Source organism: Gossypium hirsutum, chromosome D09 (genome assembly GCF_007990345.1).
Source record: "Gossypium hirsutum isolate 1008001.06 chromosome D09, Gossypium_hirsutum_v2.1, whole genome shotgun sequence".
NCBI classification, from domain to species: Eukaryota; Viridiplantae; Streptophyta; class Magnoliopsida; order Malvales; family Malvaceae; genus Gossypium; species Gossypium hirsutum.
Window position 1 is genome coordinate 50,150,474 of NC_053445.1, and position 23,751 is coordinate 50,174,224.

At 32.2% G+C, this 23,751-nt stretch overlaps 2 protein-coding genes and 1 pseudogene across 2 annotated transcripts; 2 read left to right on the forward strand and 1 right to left on the reverse strand.

The window, feature by feature from the left end:
• The first annotated feature begins 4,483 nt into the window (after positions 1–4,483).
• Positions 4,484–8,839, forward strand: LOC107890593 (protoheme IX farnesyltransferase, mitochondrial). Its single transcript, XM_016815103.2, has 7 exons — positions 4,484–5,003; positions 5,096–5,225; positions 6,305–6,442; positions 6,573–6,706; positions 7,352–7,477; positions 7,832–7,935; positions 8,201–8,839. The coding sequence occupies exons 1-7, from the start codon at positions 4,669–4,671 to the stop codon at positions 8,578–8,580; spliced, it is 1,347 nt and encodes a 448-aa protein (XP_016670592.1). The 5' UTR covers positions 4,484–4,668; the 3' UTR covers positions 8,581–8,839.
• An 869-nt stretch (positions 8,840–9,708) lies between these two features.
• Positions 9,709–14,329, reverse strand: LOC107890592 (uncharacterized; annotated as a pseudogene).
• Positions 14,330–17,921: 3,592 nt separating this feature from the next.
• LOC121220985 (chaperonin CPN60-2, mitochondrial) lies at positions 17,922–22,183 on the forward strand. Its single transcript, XM_041101228.1, has 18 exons — positions 17,922–18,164; positions 18,275–18,299; positions 18,407–18,538; positions 18,722–18,881; positions 18,989–19,164; positions 19,298–19,393; positions 19,552–19,656; positions 19,755–19,841; positions 20,010–20,099; positions 20,203–20,283; positions 20,399–20,467; positions 20,628–20,705; positions 20,807–20,902; positions 21,025–21,124; positions 21,205–21,308; positions 21,471–21,576; positions 21,672–21,750; positions 21,835–22,183. Exons 1-18 carry the CDS (start codon positions 18,127–18,129, stop codon positions 21,938–21,940), a joined length of 1,728 nt encoding a protein of 575 aa, XP_040957162.1. The 5' UTR covers positions 17,922–18,126; the 3' UTR covers positions 21,941–22,183.
• The last annotated feature ends 1,568 nt before the right edge of the window (positions 22,184–23,751 follow it).

Genomic DNA, 23,751 nt, shown 5'->3' on the forward strand with positions numbered 1-23,751 from the left:
AGAGCTGCGTTTGTGTCCACAATATATGCAGGATCACAACCGATCATATAACAGGACGCTCACAAAGTGTTGCGGTAGTCCGCAACACATGCAAGATCACTACCGATCAGGATGCTCGCAGGAATCGTATAACGGGAAGCTCGAGAGGGCTTATAACGGGATGCTCATAGGAGCTGTGGTGTGTCTGCAACATATGCAGGACTACAACCAATTTAGGAAATCTCGTATCCATCGAATTCCATTATTCAAACGGGACTTATCATGCATCAGGCTTTGTCAAATATAAGATTAATTTCATATTCATGACAATGATACAATTCACATACATATAATTCAATTTAAAACATATAAATACACAATTTAGTTACACGAATTTACCTCAACAAATGTTCGTGTACATAACATCTACTAATCTGATATTTTCTCTTTTTCTCATTCTAACTCCGAATTTGGTCTAGTCAGATCTATATGAATGAATTTAACATCAATTTATGTTCATTTTAATTCAATTCACATCTTTGGAAAAATTATAGTTTTGCCCCCAAACTTTTAATTAATAACGATTTCATCCCTAGGCTCTGAAAATAAAATTCATGCAATTTAATCCTTATTACAAGCCTAGTTGATTTTACATGTAAAAATTACAGCCCATGTATTTAATAAAATTTAAAATTTTTCCATAAATTTCACATCTTTATAATTTAGTCCCTAAATCAATTTTTCATCAAATTTCCCTTTACAAAAGTTGTTTATCTATCAACAACCTTTCATTTTCCACTATAAAACTTCATAATTCAACTATGTTCATCAATAAAAAACCCTATTTCTTTGATAACTTTACAATTTAGTCCCCAAGATAGTTAGATTAAGCTATTACAATCTCGAAATTATAAAAATAATTAAAGACGAGACAAGATAACATACCTAATTGATCAAAATAAGCTTGCTTGAGCTACTTTCTCTTCGCTAGGGTTTCCATGGAATTAATTTGGGAAAGATGATAAAAATATTATCTTTTCATTATGTAATTAATTATCATCTATTATTTTTTTTACTTTCCAATTTCATCATTTTCTTTATTTTATTTTCCATGGATGAATCATCATCCTTAACCACTAAGCATTTTTAAATGGTCTACTTACCATATAAGGACCTCCACTTTAAAGTTCTATAGCTATTTAATCCCTTTAGCTTTTAGAACTCAACTTTTTTACTTTGTATAATTTGGTTATTTATCAAATTAAACATGTAATCGGTAAAATTTCTTTACGAAATTTTCCTATGACATTATTATCGTACTGTAGATTATAAAATAATATTAAAATAAATCTCCCTTCCAGAATCAAATTTGTGGTCCCAAAACCACTGTTCCGATTTTACCAAAAATGGGCTGTTACAGGCTATGCAACACAAATTTCTTTTGACATCTTGTTGTAATGATTTCAGAGAATAATCAGGATCAACAATGAATTTTTCTTTATAATGTTCACCTATCCAAGCAGAGGTTACATTCCTATTTTTGTAGACTTATGAACAAGTATGGTTAGGGTTTGAATTCCTAATTTGCCAAGTCTGGTCAGTAGGGTTATTAGGGTTTAGCCTAAAAGCCCATATGAACCAATAACATTTTTCACTGCAGACTGGCTTTAACCTTTTTAAATCATTTTTGAGAAACTTAATAAAATAACTATTCAACCTACCATACTGTTTGGCAGCTTATTTTAGACTGCCTTTAAACTTAAATAACATTCCAACCTTAAGTCTAGGATTACTCGTGTCATTCTCTAGGTTGAACTCAGGCCAATTTTGGCCATCTGAGTCAGATTCATGTGCACTATCTAATCTCCCAGAATCATCACTATCACATAGTTCATCTACTTTATACCATCCATGTTTAAACCATCTAAATTAACTTTTATCTTATTAGACACATCACTACCAGACACGTCACTACTAGATATTTCTTCTTCATTCTCATTAAAATTGTCATCAATTAAACCTGCCAAAAAAATTACTCATAATAAAGGCAGACAACATAGGCAAACACTTTAACCATTTCAGTCAGACAATAACCAATACAAAATACCCAATAATTTAATACAAACACAACCATTTCTATCATGCACATGGTAGACAACAACCAATACAAAAATAATTTAACACAAACACAACCATTTTTGTCATGCACATGACAGACAATAACAGACAATAACTAGTACAATAAAGAAGGTAAATAACAAATTTTGATATTACCACATACAATATAGAAGCTTGGATACAAACAATGGCAGATATACACAATAAACATCAGTTTGATAATGGCATTCATACAATGGCAGATACAAACAATAAACATCATGCACATGGCATACAATACACATTATATGTCATACATTTTAATAACCAAACTGAAATCCAAATAGAAATCTAAATCTAAATCTAAATCGAGATCGAAATTGAAATTGAAATCAAAATTAAAATCAGAATCAGTGAGTGTTTCAAAATTGAAATCAAAATCGAAATCAAAATCAAAATCAAAATTAGAATCGAAATTAAAATTGAAATTGAAATAACCCTAAATCGAAATAACAACATTGAAATCCAAAAAATAAAAAACTAAATGCAACAGCTTACCCGTTAAAGTGGATGTAACAAGATTGGTAGCTTCTCTTTTATTGCCCATTGTCGTTGAGAATCAAAAACACTGAATGGTTTGTGGTTTCGTATTCTTTTCTCCCCAAACAAAAAAGACCAATCGTACCCTAAACCTTTATACCCTATTAATCGATTATTGAATCGATTTCTAACCCTAAACCCTTCTTAATTGATTCTCAAATAATTTTTAACCTTAAAAAACCCCAAATCACAATCGAAATTTCCCCAAATAAATTCCCCCCCAAATCCCCTTAATCCTAATATGTTTCTAATTTTTTACCCCTAAACCCATAACCCTTCAATTTTTCCCTAAACCCGCCCCAAACCAAGACCCATCAGTCACTTCACCAACGTGGCAAGTTAACTTGCCACATCAGCTGGTTAACTTGCCACGTCAGCGATCCCGTTAACGCCCTAACGGAAATTGTTAATCAGTGACTATTTTGTACTTTTTTATAACATTAGTGACTATTTTGTAACTTTGGTTTTGTAACTTTTCAAAAGTTGAGTGACTGAAATGAAACTTAGGTGATTGTTTTGTCAGCTACCCCAAAGTTGGGTGACTATTGGTGTAATTTACCCTATTTTTAAACATAAAATGTATCATTAACCACTAAATTATGGGTAAGTTCTTTTTTTTTTTAAGTTATAATTTGGTCACTAAATTATTCAAAAGTTTTCATTTAAGTCACTAAACTATTTGCAAATTTTCATTTAAGTCACTAAACTGTTATTTTTTTAAAGTTTCGCCAATGAGCTCCAAGTAGCGATTCGATGATTAGTATAGTGGATCAGTACCTATTGACGAGTATAAAAACATACCTTAAATTCGAGTCGGTTTGATGGTCAATGTCAAATATCAAAGAAAAGGTTGTTTAAATTTTAGTTCGTAGATTTGTGACGTCTAAAATTGTTTCATGAAAAAAAAATTAAACTGTAGAAGAAAATGAGAAAGAGAGTTTTCAATTGGCTCAAGCAATGCAAAAAGAGGAAGCCATATAGCATCGATTTTAACAGTCTAATGACTTAAATGAAAATTTTTGAATAATTCAATGATCAAATTGTAACTTTTTTTTGGTTAAGTAACCAAAACAAAATTTTACCCATAGTTTAATGTTTAATAGTGTAATTTCACCTCATTTTAGTGGAACTATCCAAGAATTCTCCAAAATAAAATGGTAATAAACTACTTACTATCTAAGAACCTCTTTGGATTGGAATTTACCTCTAGTGCCTTGTATTTAGTTTTCATATTGTCTCACCCTACAATATCGCTACAATATCTAATCTCACTATCACTGTTGTTTTTACACTAACCGTAGTTAAACGCACCGTCCATCCAAAGAGGCCCTAAGTGTGGGTTTACATGGGTGGTGCAGTACGTTTAGCTTACTTTTTGTTTCACACTACAGTATCACTACAATATCTAATCTCACCGCCACCGCTGTTTTTACATTAACTGCAAGTAAACACACCACTCTTCCAAACCCACCCTAAGTTTGATTCCAAAATTCAAATTGATAGCTTATTTGTTTTGTTCTAATTTGATACTTGAGTTTGACTTCAATATTCAAATTGTTGTATGGGTTTTTTCAATTTAATAATTGATTTTTTCCCAATTAAGGTGTCGAGTTTAATTCAATGTTTAATTTGATACATGACTTTCATTTTTTATTACTAATTAAGTAGGTGACACAATGTGATTTTGTAAGAATACCAAATTGAACGCTAAAATCAAATTCAAGTACCAAATTTAAAAAAACTCATGTAGTAAATTAAAAATTAAAGTCAAACTAAGGTACCAAATAGTGTATTTACCTGTTGGAGATAAGGGAAATAAAGCTCATCATCTGGAGTCTTCCACTGTAACGTCTCTCTCGACGGTCAGCATCCCCAAAAGAACAAATATTTAGAAGAAAAAAAAAATCCTCTTTTGGGTTTTTATTGAGGAACTGCTAAAGTACGTACCCAAAATTTCTGCAAAAGTTTCCGTTCGAAAAATCTCAGAAAACCATGTGGCGAAACTCCGCCACTGTAAGCTTCTCTTCGAAGCTTCTCTCTTATTCTTCTTCCTCCGCCAATCCTAATTACTTCCATTACGCATCTGCTTTCTCCATCTTTAGTCCAAACGGCGTCGTAGATCAGGCACTTTCTCCTTCTCATCAACGCTTCTACTGCTCATCGGCGGTGCCTTCACCGTCTCCCTCATCCGGTTCCGTTATAAAGCTAGGGTTTCTAGCTAACAAATCTGACGCCTATCTTCCTTTGAGTTTGAAAGCTAGAGATGCAGTCCAGCTTGCTCGTCACTACGGTCGGTGTTACTGGGAGCTCTCCAAGGCTCGTCTCAGGTCAATTGTCATTAAGATATTTAGGCAACTTTTAAGTTTTGATTTTTTATTTTTGAATTTTGACTTTTTTGTTTTTGGATTCGTTTTGGTAGTATGCTGGTGGTGGCGACTTCGGGGACTGGATATGTGCTAGGGAGTGGAAACGCCGTTGATTTGGCGGGTCTTTGTTATACCTGTGCTGGAACCATGATGGTTGCTGCATCTGCGAATTCGTTGAATCAGGTTGCCTTTCTTACTCTTTTCTGTCTTTGATTGCTTTCATTGAACGCTATGTTAAGCACAACTTTGGTATTGAGAAATCTGAATTCGAGTTTTGATTGATCTGATTGAATTATCAAATTATTATGCGTTCAGTATTATTTATACTTGCCAAGGATGCTAACTAATAGCTCTATTTTCATAATAAAGTCACATTTAACGATGTTTCCCTCTTTCATTTCTTCAAGTGTAAGATTTCTTGTAAAATGATAAAGCTATCATCTTTCTTGGATCATTGGAAATATGGTTTTTTTTTTCTTAAGAAATAAGAAAAAAATGAAGAAAAGCATCATTATCCTGAGGGTTGCCTTTCATTTAACTCATGCATTTGGAAAGAGACATTTTTGGTGTCAAAGGCTTGCACTTCAATGAAGCCCCTTTGTGATGTTTTGACCCTTTTACCTCAGTTTTAATTTTTATAACCTTGGTAGAAACTAGGGCTGGATCAACTAGTACTAGGGATTTACAAGCGCACAAATGAATTTGCAAAAAGTAGCGCCCTACGCCATGGGTACTACTATAATGGTCCTAGTTCCCCTAGTGCCTTTGAGGACTTTGCATATAGGAATTTTTATGGATTAAACTATTAGGGTGCTCTCATCCTTGCCACTCATTGTGAGTTTTGAAAGATTAACTTAAGGGTATACCTTACTCTTTTAGGTTATTTAGCAATGTTCAGTCAGTGAGCTTGAAATCAAGTACAATGAGTTGTATTGCACTATAATCAAGGAAAATAGGGATTTTAGCTCATTGGGCATGATTTAAATCCGTCAACATTGCTTTCCTGATAGAAGCTATGGATAAGTACCCTGTGACAGAAGGGGATAGGGAAAGAAACAATATAAATTCTTTGAAATTCTAAGAATCGACTTCATGAATTGCAAATTGTAATTTTCTTTTACCTTCTGCTATGATTCTGTTACCTTTGATTTTGTTGATTTTGCAAGGATGTGTCTGTGCATGGTGGTTGTATTTTAAGTTACTTTTCATGAAGTAACTAGACCGACTGACATCTCAGTTAACCATGGAATTCATGTCCCTAGGTGTTTGAGATAAATAATGATGCCAAAATGAAGAGAACAAGGCTAAGACCTCTACCTTCAGGACGCATTGCAATACCACATGCAGTCACTTGGGCATCTTCTGTTGGATTTGCTGGCACTGCTCTGTTGGCATGCAAGGTGGCCAGATTGATTCACTCACTTCTCATTATTTCTTTAATTTCAAATGTGATTTTTTTTGGCTTTGCCAAACGCATAAAACGTTGTCAGATGAGCAACTAATGTTGCTGCTGCCACAAGGTTATTGCAGGCTAATATGTTGGCAGCTGGTCTTGCTGCTTCCAGTCTTGTTTTATACGCATTTGTGTATACTCCATTGAAGCAAATTCACCCTGTTAATACATGGGTTGGAGCAGTTGTTGGTGCTATTCCTCCTCTTCTAGGGTAACTTTGTCTTTAAATTCTATTAACTATTGTGATGACTATCTAAGAAATTTTAGTTGCTTGGTGTTCTATGTTTGGTATGATATTAAACAATGTCAAGTGTTTTCATGCATGTTAAATTTTGTGCTTCACATGTTAAAAGTTTGGAATTTATCAATGGCGTACGGAATTTACCATATTATTTTCAACTGGTGCTTCTGCTTTTCTTTTAACTTTTTTCACATGAAATTTGCCCCTAGCTGACTTGGGTTATTGAAAACACAGGCCAATATTTTGCAGAACTGTTTTCTTTCTATTGTCTCTGGACTCCGATGGAATTCTAGATCTTTGTTAATTGCTTATGAGCAAGGCCTCTTATGACCTTTGAAACTGGAAAAGTTAAACCTCCCTTGAAACAAAGGCAATAAGAACAGAAGATCCCCGCATTGTTTTGATAGATGTGGAATCCCTATTGTAGGTTTAAGTATGCCACATGTTGAGAGGTTATAGAAGACCCTATTAAAGTTCACTGAAATTATAGAGGTCATTTATTTATTAAAAAAAAAGATGATCATGAAGTAGGCTTTGCTTTGTGTTGCATTAAGTTTTCGTTTAAATTTAACTGTTTTACTGACAGACTTCTTATTTTCTGTTCCAACTTCTTAGATGGGCTGCAGCTTCTGGTCAGATTTCTCTCAATGGATTAATTCTCCCAGCAGCTCTCTACTTTTGGCAAATACCCCATTTCATGGCCCTAGCATACTTGTGCCGTGATGACTATGCTGCAGGAGGGTAAGCATTTTCGCAACTTACTTTCTCTTCAACATAGCAACTGTTTATTTTTCTTTATGCACAGGAAATTGAATGTTTCTGTTTCTGCCCTTCTCTTATAGTTTTGTGTTGAAATAATGTTCTAGCATTGAGAAAGTATCTCAAGGATCTCCATTGCTGTAAGCAACTGTTGATAATATAACTTGGAAAATGGAAGTGTGACTCTTTTCTGATGTAATTATATATTTAGTTAAGATTTTCAGAAGAGTTATTAGGGATGATTCTTCATGGATAAGATTGCATGTGAATTTTGTGTTCTTAATGTATTTCACTGTCTTACAACCCTTCATTTTCTACTCTCCGTGATATTTTCAGGTACAGGATGTTTTCACTTGCAGATGCTTCAGGTCGGAGAACAGCTGCTGTTGCTTTCAGGAACTGCCTCTATCTTATCCCTTTGGGGTTCATAGCCTATGACTGTAAGTTGTTCTAATTCCAAACGTGAAAACTATCGCACTATCACCTTTATTTTAGTACGCATTTATATTTATTAAAATTTGATTACCATATATCCACACTATTTTAAAACATTGGATATGCACCAAATATCTATTTCCTGGTAGATATTCTAAAAACTGTGTGAACCATCTTAGTACTACAGTATATGGTATGGTCCATATGGAACATATCTTACATTCTCTTTTGTATTTCATAATATATAAACTAGTGAAATTCTTTGCGTAGGGGGTGTGGCTTCTGGGTGGTTTTGTGTTGAATCATCAGTTATCACCCTTGCAATAAGTGCTGCAGCATTTTCATTTTATCGTGACCGGACTACTCAAAAAGCAAGAAGGATGTTTTATGCCAGCCTTTTGTATCTTCCTGTATTTATGTCTGGCCTCCTATTTCATCGTCTCTCAGACAATCCACAGTGCCTTGCGGAAAATCCCAACAGAATTATTGAGCTTCCATCATTCCCCGAAGTTGTAACTGAAAGTGAAGAAGATGATCAGAAGAAGAAAGTGAGGTATGTCACTGCTGTTCCACAAGGACGTGCACCTGTGGCATACGCATCCATTGCTCCATTTCCCTTTCTCCCTGTTCCTTCCTATGTTGATCAATGACGTATTGAACTGGCATCTAGTTTTTGTATACCAAATCAAAGTTATTGAAAAGGCACACCTCGAAACCTCTTTGGCTTTGCATTAAGCCTTTTTCTGTGAAGTTTCTATTTTAACAGAGTTTTGGTTCTTGATTGTCTTTATTTTGAAATCAATGTATAGTTGGGATTGAGCTGTTTAAGCACCATGAGTGACATTCATCTTGCAGCTGCCATTGGAATAAAACTGTTATGCAATGCATAGATCCATTTCAAAATTTTCACTAATCTGTGTTTGGTTTTGAATTGGACTCTAGCCATTTCCTATTTTGATCTGTCAACAATTTTAGCCGCTGGCCTACAAAGCAATGCATAATGGTGGTGGATACGAAAATCCTATAGGTGACAAAAGCTGACCAAGAAGAGGGGTATTTATCAAATTCAAGATTCAACTATAACTTGGTAATATAGTAAAAGCATCTTACATCAAATTTACCATTTACATATTTCAATCTTGAATATATATAATCCAAGTAATTTTCTCTCCTTTTTTTTCTTTCTATTTCGGCTATTTAATTTGTACACTGTAGTCAGGTTTTCCTTTAAGATACAATTTTTTGAATTCATTTAATGAACTGTATTAACCAATACCGTATAATACATATATTACATAAAATTTCTTTGATATAAAATACACAAATCTCATTTCATTTAAGCTTTTTCTTTTGCCGTCTTTCAACCTTGACAACATTTTAGAATGACTTGATAGATATATGTATGGACCCAAATCCGACTTAATCCAATTAAATTGATCTGAAACTTGAGTGACCTGTGAGCAAGAATCTGAATTGAATATGACACAATTGATTGAACTTAAATCTAGCCTGATCAGATTCATCAGAAAAATAGAACCGAAACTGAATATGACCTAACCTGAAACTGATACAATCTGCCCGGTTTCCAGCCTATAGTAAAATCTAAACCATCAGATCATAGGAGAATAATGTGCAAATATAACCGACCATTTAAGTTCAACATAGTCCTGGTCCTAGAGATGGCAAAATATAGCCCAATTTTCATCAAACCATGAAATGAGATGCAATGGATATAGAGTAGGCGGGGTACAAAAATGGTAAAACACAAAATATGGGACTACAAAAAAACAAAACTAGAAATAGAATTAAATAATTACTATACACAATCTCTAACAACATACAAATGATTTCTAATAATGAATAACCAAGATGCATTTCCACCTTTTCCTTAGAATTTTTTTTTTCATTTTTTTCTCCCGATCTCCTTTTGACACTTCCCTGGCTCCTTTTTTATTAGGTGCAAAGGAAGCGGCAGTCTGGAGATAAAAAAAAGAATTGCAGAAGTTGGGATTGCAAGCATTAACTGAGGTAAGCCCCTGATTCTACCCCCCATCTCTTTGAGAAAGCTGTTCGTTAACTCCGATGCCTAAGTTTGAACCAAACAAAAAAGAAGCAGCAGCTTATGTCCAACCAAAATTCTCTATCTAGTAAAAAAGCCGCTTAAAAACAGCTACAAATATCCAATTTACTCAAGTTAGGCCAAATGAAGGTGGCCTTGAATCATGACATCTATAATAGTTGCAATCTACCATACATGCAAGAATCGAATTACGACAGAGGCACCAATATTCATTGTATGGGATACATAACCATGGCATCGTTGAGGGCAGTGTGGCTCCCAAAGTAGATGCAACTCTGGAAAGATGAAGGAGCAGGGGGTACACAAATAAGTTTAGAATACAGCGTGAAAGCCCAGAAGAATGAGAACACCAAAAGATATTAAATACACTTACTTGTTACCACTAAGAAGTCCAAAAACTGATGTGGCAATATATGACTGGGAAACTCCGGAAAAAGCTTTTCTGTAATGAGGCAAGACCAATTGTCCTGCAAGGTTTTTACCACTATGATTAGCTTTCTGGCATTCCAATGAACCCAAGCAAACAAGTGACTAACATAAAAACATATAAACATTAATGAGAATAGAAAGAATATTAACTGTCTCATATTCAGTTGCTAGAAGAAAAATTATGGAACGGAGAAGTTAAAAGATTTAGCTTAATGCATCATGTGAGAATTTAACTTTTTTACACATTCCACTAAAGCCGAGAGAAACCCTAGAGGGAAAAATAAGCCCTTCTCATGCATTAGCTCCTTTATTCTTTCCAGACAATATTGTATACTACAAACTTTTTAAGAAACCCATGTCATCCCAAGAATATCAAGAGTTTCAAAGAACAACTGATCAAGGCCTCACCTATACTCAAATAATTGCTGTGGAGAATTGAAATCAATACACTAGACACCGTTCTATCTATATCCTCTTTTCGTGGTGCCTCATCAACTGGCAAACTGTTTCTATCAATATAAGCACTCCAGGGAGAATGGCTGCTATTATTGTGACAGGCTATGATTTCAAACCATATCCCCAATGGAAATCTTCTAGGTTTTATCAACCGAAGGGCGATCTTAATATAAGGAGTAGCATGGATAACGGATATGATGACTTCAATGAACATACAGCTAAGGCTGATGGCTGTGTTCATAATGCTGAAGAAAATATAAAAACAGATGTGGTTGGCAATAGAAGCAAAAGAGGTGTAAATAGAAGAGATCCAACAACATGTTGCTTCACAGTATAGTCAAAACTATCTAATCTTTGACGAAGAGGATTCCACTTCCGTCCCCTGACAATAATACAGCAGCTCTTAGAATAGTTAGAAACAACTAAAAAATTTATTAATAGTTTACTTCTAATAAAAAGGATAACTTTTGTACGCCTTTCAGATTCTATCAGCTAATGCTGCTCAGCAATAACAGATGCATAACAAAATAATAACATTGATATTATCTGGGTATATAACAAAGAAAAAACACAGCCTCTAAGAACATTGGATCCCTTCTCCAAGTAATTTACATTGAAACAGAATTCTAGACCTAATGATATGAGGAAACACTTTAATTGCAATGGAATGTCATGAGCTCATGAGATGGTACGGTATATTCTCCCAGAACATGAAAAAGAAATCCTCACGAGCACATTTTTTCCCATCTCTGAAATAGGATCCATGAATCAATATCTCATTCATATTTCAGCACTACCAGATGTGGAGATCAATTTTTGTTGGACCTGGAATGATTAATAAATATGTTCAATCTACTTTGGGTTTTTTGTTCTACGACAAGGTAGCAATAACCCATTATGACACAGATGTTACTACTATATTTGTATTATAACAACACAATCGACACGATTTTAGTTTATAATCACATTTACTGGATTAGAGGAGCCAATCAAATCCAAAATAAGATATGCTGAAGTGGTACCTGAAAATACGCCACAAAGCGGCTAGCGCATGTAACTGCTGTGAATAGAGAATCGAGATTAACCAATGAAGTGTTGACACATGCAATGTTACTATCACAATCATGTCTATGACCAAAGCAGCAGGTATTGTCACCCCGAAAAGAATAGCTAATATAGCAAGTCCTTTGATGAAATAAATGAAGAGAGAACCCACAAATATCCAAAGAGTAGACCAAATTTGAATTGTATTCAGAGAAATCATGCCAAGAACTTCAGCCAATTCTATGTTCAACTTGAAACCAGCTGGAACACCCATCAACCACACAGAACCTGACCTCAACAACTCATTTGTTAAATTACTGGCAATATTTGAAACCCATGAACAGACAGATTCTGCGTGAAATAAGAGTGCCAAACCAATCAAATCTCCCAAAAGGATATCAACAACCAAACTTGACCACAAGGAATGCTTATGTAATGCAACTTTTTCTGCACATTCCACACTTGTTTGAGACCTAGTAAAAAAATTATATTATTTATGAGGATAATGAGGGGACTTCAATATGGACTGAGACTTGAAATATCACTAAATGAATTCACTATATTCTACAAAATTGTCACCTGAGGTCATTGTCCTGAAGGAAGATTGGCCAATATAAGATCTGACAAGAACGAATTCGGAAATTTATCCAGGTATTGCTAAATGCCTTTGCTGATGCAGAGTATACCCATGATTGTGATTCAAAATTCAAAAAGCTATGGAAAAACTGAATAAAAATATAAAAAAGAGTAGATAATGATGCCAATGACATGGCCAATATATGCCACATGAAGGTACAAAACCTGCAAAGCCACATAGTGGTATATCAGAAAATGCAGAGAGATACATGGAAAAAGCATGTGGTAAATCATGTTAGAGTGAGATTACATGGAAATTATGGGAATATTTGCAGAGGATTGTTTGAAGCTATCATGTCTCTCAAAATATTTCTGAGCTGCACTAGCACTGTTGATCGCCAAAACAACTGTATCCTGCTTTCAAAATTTTAAAATTAAGAGTATATATATAGAAACTGTCCTAGCTCCACAAGAAGGTACTTGTGAACTATTTTTACCATGTCATTTAAAGGTTGCTTTTGTTGAAGCTCATCAACCCACTGAGGCTTCTTAGGAGAAGCTTTCCCATGCTCAGAAGAATTCCAGTATCGCAATGAGAAATGGTGAGCACCGTATGTTGGAGTTTCGTATAATATAACCTAAACTTGTTCAGACAAAGAGCCATGGATTAATCACCATTGACAAATACAACTCAAATGATAAACCAAACAGTAGAAGCAATCTGAATTTCGTACATGGACATCACATTGAGACACTATTTCCTTCTTCCAATGAAGATGGTGCAATTTAGGAACCCAATGAATTCCCCTGGCTTGAAGACGAAGAGAATCATAGGCCAGCTCGATCCAGTAATTACTTTCCATAGATACCTGTCTACACTGGCCTAAAAACCCATCAAATTTAAGGCATCCACAGCTCCATTGTCCATAGCATTTGCAAACTCTATCTACACCGTGAGTGCAGGTTTTTCTCAGATCATCCTCTTCTACTCCATTTTGACCATAGTTAATACAAGCTCCATACTGACCCAACAAAGAAAATTTTGATTTATCTTGAAGAGATACATGCATATTTCCATTGATAGAATGGAGGATCTCCTGTTTACAAGAAAAAAAAATCCAAACATTTTGAAATGAACTCCCAATAATTAAAACCATGCCCAAATGCCAAACAAGCTCAGCAAGATTACTGTTCCAGAACACAATAATAAATTTCTTTAATTTCAAAATACCGTTTATCCTGAGCAATTATAATCATACATAAACTTCTAAAAAAATGGGAAAAAAGTACTTTACCTAAGCTTTACAAACTCAGCGAGAAATAACTTCAAAAACACAACTAATATTCATTTCTTAAAATGTCCAAGTGCCATTTTCCCTAAGCAATTTCAATTCATAAAAACTGTTACAGAAAATGAAAATCAGAATTAGTGCATTACCTGGAGACAAGATTGCAGATTCGAAGAAGACTCCCGATTGGAAGCGAAAGCGACGACAATGTCAAGAGAATCTGAAGAACAAGTGACGAACCAACCAAACAGAAATTTACAGCAAGATGGTTGGGTAGAAGATAGCTGCTTTGGCCACCAAATCCGACACTTTCTTCTCATTTTTCGATCGCTTTCTCCCTTTTTTCACCTCATTTTTCACCTGAATTTTTTTCCTGAAATTCCAATGCTTTTTTTACTCTAAAACCCTTCAACAAATTTTATAACCACTTTAAAGATTAAACTGTTAATTCCATCCATTTCAGTTCCTTTCCTTCAGTTTTCCTTTTTTTTCCTGCTTGATTGAAACCCTATTTCTTCTTTTCTTTTAATAAAAATTAAAAAAAGAAATAAATTCGATACTTCAAAAATAAAATATGGTGAAATAATATATTTTTTGATAAATAAAAAAGTGCCAAAAAATATAATTATCAAAATCAATTAATCTATTTGTTTAATTCAAGTTATATCAATCTTAGCTTAAATGAAATTTTAACTTTAATTGAGTCATAAAATTTCGGTTAAAACCGAATTAACTGATCTAATCGAACTAATTCGGTTAATCGGTCAGTTACTCGATCTAATTCGATCGGAAATCGATTAATAATTTTTTGAAAGTTTGATTATCAGTTAATTCGGTTCTAAATCGAGTAATTAACCGAATTAACCGAACTTTTAAAAATCAATATATTATTACCAATTCGGTTAATTTTGGTTAATTTGATTAATTCGGTTAAATGAACATTATCGATTTTTTTATATGGTTTATACTTGTTTTAGCCTAAAATAAAAATAAAAATATTGGTTAAAACCAAAATAGTTCAGTTCGGTTAATTTGTTTTGAAAAAAATTTGGTTCAATTAATTTAGTTAATGCTAGTTCGATTCGATTAACTGATTTAACACTCCTAGGCATTGTAACCAATGCAGTAAGACGTGAATTTTAGTGTGTTGAAGTATATTATTCTCCTATTTATGGATTGAAGAGGGACTACGATTGATTTAAAAAAATAATAATCAAAGGAAAAATTTTTTAAAAATAAAGAGGTTAAGGAAATGACTAAAATTAACAAAGGAAATGGTTAAATTGAAAAAAAAAAGGTTCAATTTTTATTATGCAAGTATAGTTTTTTTAGATTTTAAATAAAAATAATAATATTTTTATAATTTTTCATCTAAGTTTGAAATTTATGAATATTAACAATTTGGTTAAACATATCAGCAATAAATTAGATAATGAAAATAGTATAGATTAAACTTTTTTTGTTTGTGCCAAATTACCAAGCTGGATAAAAGATTTTCAATAATAATAATTTCAAAATTCAAATTTAGTTTAAATGTTTGGAGAGGAAATTAAATGATGCTTATTTTAATCTTTTGTTGATGATATTTTACTTTTAATTATTGAGATTTTTTTAGGAAAGACAAGTATGACAATAAAAATATAAACCCCCAGTATATACTAATTTAAGGAAATTTACTTTATCAAAGGGCATTATCACTTGAATTCTCGTGATTGGTATTCGATCAAGGTTGTTTACTTACAAAGGTCATTTGAGTTTAAATTTTTAGGGAGTAAATGATAAATCTTTATTTAAGCAAGTCTCATTCTTTAGACGTAGTACATGCATTCATGAATGGCATTATTATTGTTCTTCCACCTATTATTTTGTTTAAACCCTAAAACTAATATTGAAACACATACAAAATCTCCTTATTTATTTAAGCTATTACATGCATTGGATTAGAATTAGCTGTGTGATTTTTTTTTCGATTTTTTTAATTATGATATTTTAAAAAATATTCATTGTAATTTTAAAAAATATTTTTAAAAACAATTTAATGGTAATTTTAAAATGTTTTGGAATTATTATTAAATTTTTTTATAAATGAACGAAATTGATATTTAAAATATAATTTAGGGACTAAATTAAGTATTGACGTATATAATCATTTTATTAAGGAATCCACACTACAACAATTAATAAATAAGTTATTAAAATATTATAAATTCATTTATTTTATAATTTTTCATAGTTTAATGATTAAAATAAAAATTTACTAATAATTAATTATAGATTATTTAATTGATTTTGATGCCACTATGTAGTTAACTTAATATGAAACAAGGCTGAAAACTTATATTTCACGGAATAAATTTTCTTCAAACATATATATATATATAAACTGAATAGTTATTTTAATTAGATTTTGTTACACTCTAATATAGGTGAAGTGCTAATAAGTTTGTATTTTAATATAAGTGTTGGATCCTTTGCATTTGGAACTTTATAAAAGGTTGTATAAAATTATAAAAAGACGAGAATGACATTATAATAATATTATTTATAATTTAAAAGAGAGTATTTTTATAATTTTAATAATTAAATTGATGACACTCGATTAAAGATGACATCAATTCAGTAAAATGTATTATAAATATAATAAATAAATAGTATATATATTAATTTAGAAAAACGATCTTAGGAAAAAAGGTAAACTATAAAATTAGGTCACCCCATTATTAGTGTATTGTTGTTATTGTTACTCAACTATGAAAATTTTCAATTTAATTAATAACATTTTACATCATTTCTATTATGGTCATTAATGTTTTATATTGTTTCTATTCTGGTCACTCTTGGAGTATTGTAAGTGACGATGTGGCTTTTTCTAATTGGTGTAATAAGACATTCAATCCTCAATAATTACAAATTCTATCAAATTGATCCTAATTTTAAATAATTCAATAAATTTAACCCTTCACACTTACAAGTTCCACCAATTTAACCCTCAAACACAGATAATTAAATACAAATTATATACTACAAAAAAATCTAAAATCTAATATTAATTATACATGTTTATATAAGAATGCATTTAGCCCCCTGAACTTGACACATTCTCCTAAGTCAATACTTATTATTTTTTGTTCCAAGTTAGTACTTGAATTTTCATTCCATCAAGAGTTTTGACATTTTTTTTGTAACGATGTTAAATACAATATACATGACATTCTTAGATTATGACACGTAATACTGATGATGTCATAATCTATTTTTATAAAAATATTTAAAATTTTAAAAGAAAATATATAAAAATCATATGATTTTTTTAAATATAAAAGAAATTTTAAGTTATAAAAATATATGCATCTAAAATATAAATATTACAAAATAAAAGAAAATATAAAATTCAAGTTAGAAAAGTCGAAAACTCAAAAAGTTTATATCCTTTTCTAAATAAATTGCAAACAAAATAGATGAAGATAAGTTTTACAATAAAATTTATGCTTAGAGATGGGCATAAATTATTACGTGATTCTTCAAGTTGTTAAAAATGCAAAAGATGATGATTTGAAAAGGGCTTATAGGTAGTTTTTGCATTTTTCATTTTATTTGTTAAGTATTTGTTAGGTTTCATAGGAAAATTTGGGTTCTTCTATTCAGAATGCTATTAACACAATCATGAATAAAGTTTATAAAAATCACAAATTTAATGAGTTTTGGGGTTTTGAGTTTTTTAGGTTATCAAAATCACAAATTTACATGTAAGTTTATTAAGATTATATATGTTTAAATATAAATATATTTATATTTAATTATATGTGTTTACGGATCAAAATGATGAAATTTGTAAATGTATACGGTTAAATTCATTGCATTATTTAGAATTAGAATCAAATTAAAAGAATATGTAAGTATTTAGGACTGAATGTCTTATTATACCGGTTAGAAAAATTTCACAACATAATTTCCCATAACCATTTAATGGAGAGTGATCAAAATAGAAATAATATAAAATATTAGTGACTAAATTGAAAGTTTTCATAGTTAAATGACCAAAAACAATAAACTAATAGAGGGCTGACTAATTCTATAATTTACCCAAAAATAGAATGAAATGATAAAACCCTAAAACCCCAAAAGAAGAGTTAAGAAACTAGAAGAAACTGCTACTCCTGCTTCTAGACCCTTCTTCTTTCCCATCCCTTTCTGGGTTTCTTTTCCCCTGTTTTAAAACCCACCCCTGAAACCCACCCATTGTCTTTTGTCACCCCACAAACAGCTTTGCTGTCAACATTTTACTCAAGATTTTCCTCTTTTTCTTTCCTCCCAAACTAACCATGTATCGTTTTGCTTCAAGCCTTGCTTCTAAAGCTAGGTACTACGTTCATTGCAATTACTTCATTTAACTGTCATTTTATTTTATTTCTGTTAATTTGGAATTATCTAACTTATTCCCCTTTCTTAATTTTCAATCTTTGGTTTCAGGGCTGCTAGGAACACTACATATCAGGTAGTTTAGTGACCAGTAGTTACATTCTTTTTTATTATTATTGTTATTATCAATGTTTGATTTGATATTTTTAATTGATTTCTGTTTTTTATTTGGGCGCGTGTTAGATTGGTAGCAGATTGAGTTGGAATAGGAACTATGCTGCAAAAGATATTAAATTTGGTGTTGAAGCTCGAGCATTGATGCTTAAAGGTGTTGAAGAGCTCGCTGATGCTGTTAGAGTAACCATGGGTCCTAAGGTAAATCCAACATTCACCATTTTCATTTCTGACTTATTTTCTTTTATGTACTCGTTCTGTTTCAAGGTTAATCATTCATTGGAACTGTTTATGCCTTTTCTTCTATATTGAACAAGAAGTACGGATTTAATATTTATAGGTAGAGTATTGATCAATGGAAGATATAATATTACCTACTTGTAGGGGCGGAATGTGGTTATTGAACAAAGCTACGGTGCTCCAAAAGTGACTAAAGATGGTGTCACGGTTGCAAAGAGTATTGAATTCAAAGACAAAGTGAAGAACGTTGGTGCGAGTCTTGTGAAACAAGTTGCAAATGCCACCAATGATGTAGCTGGTGATGGTAAGGCACAAGCGCCTTTTCTAATCTACTAGATTCACTTGAAACCTTTGGATCTGTTTCTAATCTAGTAGAAAGCCGAGTTGTGAAATTCATTGACATTTTTGCAGGAACTACCTGTGCAACGGTGCTTACACGAGCAATTTTTACCGAAGGATGCAAGTCTGTTGCTGCAGGAATGAATGCAATGGACCTAAGGCGTGGCATAACAATGGCAGTTGATGCCATTGTAACAAACTTGAAAAGCCGGGCAAGGATGATTAGCACATCCGAAGAGATTGCTCAGGTTGTTTTACTATCTGAGCTTTTTCTATCAAAAGCTTATTGCAGTCAGAATCATACAGTACTTTAGAATAAAAAGCCAAAATGTTGGTAAACTTTTAATCTACTAAGTCTTCATCTTAAATATTTTGCAATAGGTTGGAACAATATCGGCTAATGGAGAGAGGGAAATTGGTGAGTTGATTGCAAAGGCCATGGAGAAGGTTGGCAAAGAAGGGGTGATAACAATTCAGGTATCAGTACCGACATATCATATCAGCTTGAGGATATTCCTATTTTCTTGTAATTTTACTAGTTTTTGTTGCTCATGCTTGGCATATAATTTTTGAACTATTTTATACCTGATACGATGTCTTACTGTGGGTTATTCTTGCGCTTTAAACCTTTGCAGGATGGTAAAACATTATATAATGAGTTGGAAGTTGTTGAGGGCATGAAGCTAGACAGGGGCTACATATCCCCATATTTCATCACCAACACTAAAACCCAAAAATGTGTAAGTAACTGATTTCTCCTTTGGTTAAACTGGAAAATCTCTGAGTCTTGAGTCTTGACCATGCTATGGCTTTGATTCAATTCACCGTGTTATGGCAGGAATTAGATGATCCTCTTATCCTAATTCATGAGAAGAAAGTATCAAGCTTGAATGCTGTTGTAAAAGTATTAGAGTTAGCTTTAAAGGTAAGCAAATTTTGAACAAATCATGCATTATGAACATTCTGGCTGAATTAATTTTGATTAATCATCATTCATCACAATTGTTTATCTCACTAAACGGTATGAAATTTCTTAAAATAACTTCTACACTTGATTTGTACCATTAACATCTTCTATGCTATATTTGTTCAGAGACAAAGGCCCTTGCTGATTGTAGCTGAAGATGTAGAGAGCGAAGCACTTGCTACGCTAATTCTGAACAAGCTTCGTGCTGGAATCAAGGTTTGATATTCAGTCTGATATGAATCCTTTTTACTGTTGTCTTATGTTAATGTCCTCATTTGTAGGAATGCTTGCTAATCTATATGGATTATTTATGGTGCAGGTCTGTGCCATCAAAGCCCCCGGTTTTGGAGAAAACAGGAAGTCTAGTCTGCATGATCTTGCTGTCCTCACAGGAGGAGAGGTAGGACAATTTTGTGTTTCTGCTATATGATATTTCCTTGTTCGTAGCCTACAGTTCCTCGAACATGAATTTTCATGACCTCTTGATGATGGTATCTGTTACTTCTCTACTGTAGGTTATAACAGAAGAACTTGGCATGAACCTTGAAAAGGTGGATCTGGACATGCTCGGCACTTGCAAAAAGGTATGATTTCTATAGTTTGGACATGAAAGTGTTTACTTAATGTGATATGTTCTTATATAAGCAGGAAGTTCTTGAGTTTGGTAAAACAATTTTATTTAGTCCCTTTTTACGTGTGGTTTTCTTTTTTGATGCATGATTCTTCTCCTTTTGGGTGTTAAAGGTTACTGTCTCGAAGGATGACACTGTTATTCTTGATGGGAATGGTGACAAGAAAGCCATTGAGGAAAGATGCGAACAGGTCTTGTTCTTTTACAAACAATTGTTTAGCCATCTTATGATTCTTGAACTCTGCATGATTTTTATTAATAATTCTGATTATAATGTCTTTCATGATAACAGATTAGATCAGCAATTGAATTGAGCACCTCTGATTATGATAAGGAGAAGTTGCAAGAGAGATTGGCAAAACTTTCTGGCGGTGTGGCTGTTTTGAAGGTATAGTTTCCTTACAGTTACTGGCATTTGTTAGCTTGTCAACTTCGAGTGGCAATAGCTGTTCCTTTCCTATTTGCTGTTGTTTGAATGCAATTTAACGAAGAATTCGTTGGAAATTGCAGATCGGAGGAGCTAGTGAAGCTGAAGTTGGCGAGAAGAAGGATAGAGTTACAGATGCACTGAATGCAACAAAAGCAGCTGTAGAAGAGGGTATTGTGCCAGGTAAAAACTTTTAGTCTTAATGGTTTTTCATTAAGTTTCAGTTAATCTTGGAATATAATTCAATATATGGAAACATCTAGGTGGTGGTGTCGCTCTGTTGTATGCATCGAAAGAGTTGGACAAGCTACCTACAGCTAACTTTGACCAGAAGATTGGTGTTCAAATCATCCAGAATGCTCTAAAGGTTTGCAACTCTTTTCTGCATGTCAGATAGGTTCAAATTCTGAAAATTCTATTCTTGATATACTGTTGAAAGTCTAGACAGCTCTTCCACTATACAGTTTCAAAATGCTGGTGATTTTGATGTGTGAAGTTACAATCTTCCTCATAAATGAATTCATTGCAGACACCTGTGCACACAATTGCTTCAAATGCTGGAGTCGAGGGAGCTGTTATTGTTGGTAAGCTGTTGGAGCAGGATAACCCTGATCTTGGCTATGATGCAGCCAAAGGTTTGTGAATCTCTTGGAAGGTTTTTTCATCGTATATTTTTACTGTTCTAATGAAATTGACACAGCTTATATTCCTATGTTTGGTGTATAACCAGGTGAATATGTCGATATGGTAAAGGCTGGTATTATTGATCCATTGAAAGTAATTAGAACTGCTTTGGTCGATGCTGCAAGGTAAGTGTAAATTGGTAGTTTTGCTTGGGCCCTGACTTAAAATCTTAAAAGTAACAAGCTGAGTATGTTTCCTTTCTGATGCAGCGTGTCATCATTGATGACAACTACCGAAGCTGTTGTAGTCGAACTTCCAAAGGATGAGAAGGATGTTCCGGCAATGCCTGGCAGTATGGGTGGCATGGATTATTAAGGTTATTCCCCCTAACAATACACTGATTTTAAGTGCTTTCCTCTAATCTATTTCCATTTCCTCAACATCTGTGAGAAAAAGAATATCCGAGTCTCGATGTCTAAGTTGGAAGGTGGTTTTGGTGATAAAGGGTCAACAGGACTCTCTTATTGTTGTTGCTAGAAAGAACGAACTAGTTTGTATTGGGCCATTTTATCTTGAAATAAATGGAAAAAATGAACAGAAAAAAAAAACTTTCACTTTCGACTGTGATCGATATGAGTTTCTGCAAAGAATCTTTTGATTATTCTTATGCTGTAGTGTTCAAAGCATGGGTTTTTTTTTTTTTTTTGGCTCAGTGCTATGATCATTTTAAATATAAAGTTAACATTAGTTTAGATAAACTTATTCAAGTAGTGCTATCAATGAGGCCGAGGTCCTGGGATGGGATTTTGATGTCTTTCTTGTCGTGCTGGATTGTGTCCAATTTTTACTTTATTTAAATTCTATCATATTGGATTTTTTCATAGTTATTTTGGTTTCCGAATATATTCCGGTTATTGATTATTGTTTATTGTTGTTTATTCGGATATGTATTGTTTGTAATGGTATTTACATTGTGTAATTTAAAGCTTTAGCTTTGTTCTCTTCAGCCTGAGGTGAAAAACCTGAGTGGTAACATGTTTAATGAAAACGTGGGAAAATTTTACTTGGGGGGCGGGACCACTTACCGCATGCTGTCTTCGCAATTAAGTTATTATGCTAAAATATACTGAATTTTAATTTCCCCATTTTTGGGTTTAAATGTTCAAATTTAACTTTTAACATTGTTTAAAGTTTTATAATGCAAATATTATTTTCGTTTTATTTTATATTTCTATATATAACATCCAGAGAAAAAATACATTTCTGATATGGAACATTATTAAATTTGAAAATAGAACATTCTTTTCATTTTTTCCATTTTCGCTTTAAGTTTCATTTAATTTTTATATCAATTTTTTTATAAATTTGTTATATTCAACCACCTATTGATAGGTAATAATTTTATTTTGAAATATCAAAAAGATAGTTTTACAAAACAACAAAATCATTTTGAAAGTATTTTTATCTTTTTATATTTTTAAATAAAATTAACAAAATACATGTAAGTAGTTATAATTTGTACTTTCTTAGTTACATCATTTAATTATTGTCGCATTCAATTTTTATAATTTTTTTTTACATATTTGTTGTATAAAAATTTTCACCAACTTTAAACTCTAATACATTTTAAAAATAAATTTTTAAAAATTATATATGAAATTTAATTTAATGTGTAATCGTACATAAATTTTGATTTTATGCGGTTCTTATACATGAAATTGTGAGTTTTAGAAATTTTTAACATTATTGAATTAACACCATTTTTACGCTGATATATTACATATAAAAATAATTATATTAATTTAATATGAAAATAAATATATATTTATTTTTTAAAGTGTATACTTGATTTAAAATTTTATATGTATATGTATATACGAATTACAATTTAAATTTTATGTGAACAATTGCATCAAAACAAAGTTAATATGTCAAATTACATATTTTTTCAAATTTTATGTATAGATTAAATATTTATCTTTTCGCAGTTTTATTCTTATTAACACAATATTTTATTTTTAAAGGATTTTGGATAAATTTGAAAACTTTTGAAAAGGGTAATTTATATTTCTAGTATTTTTACTATTTCAATGGATATATTTTAAAAAATTGGTTAAATTGTTATATATTAAGTCGTAAGTATTTCTTTACCTGTTTATATAATCTAACATTATTTTTATAGTGTT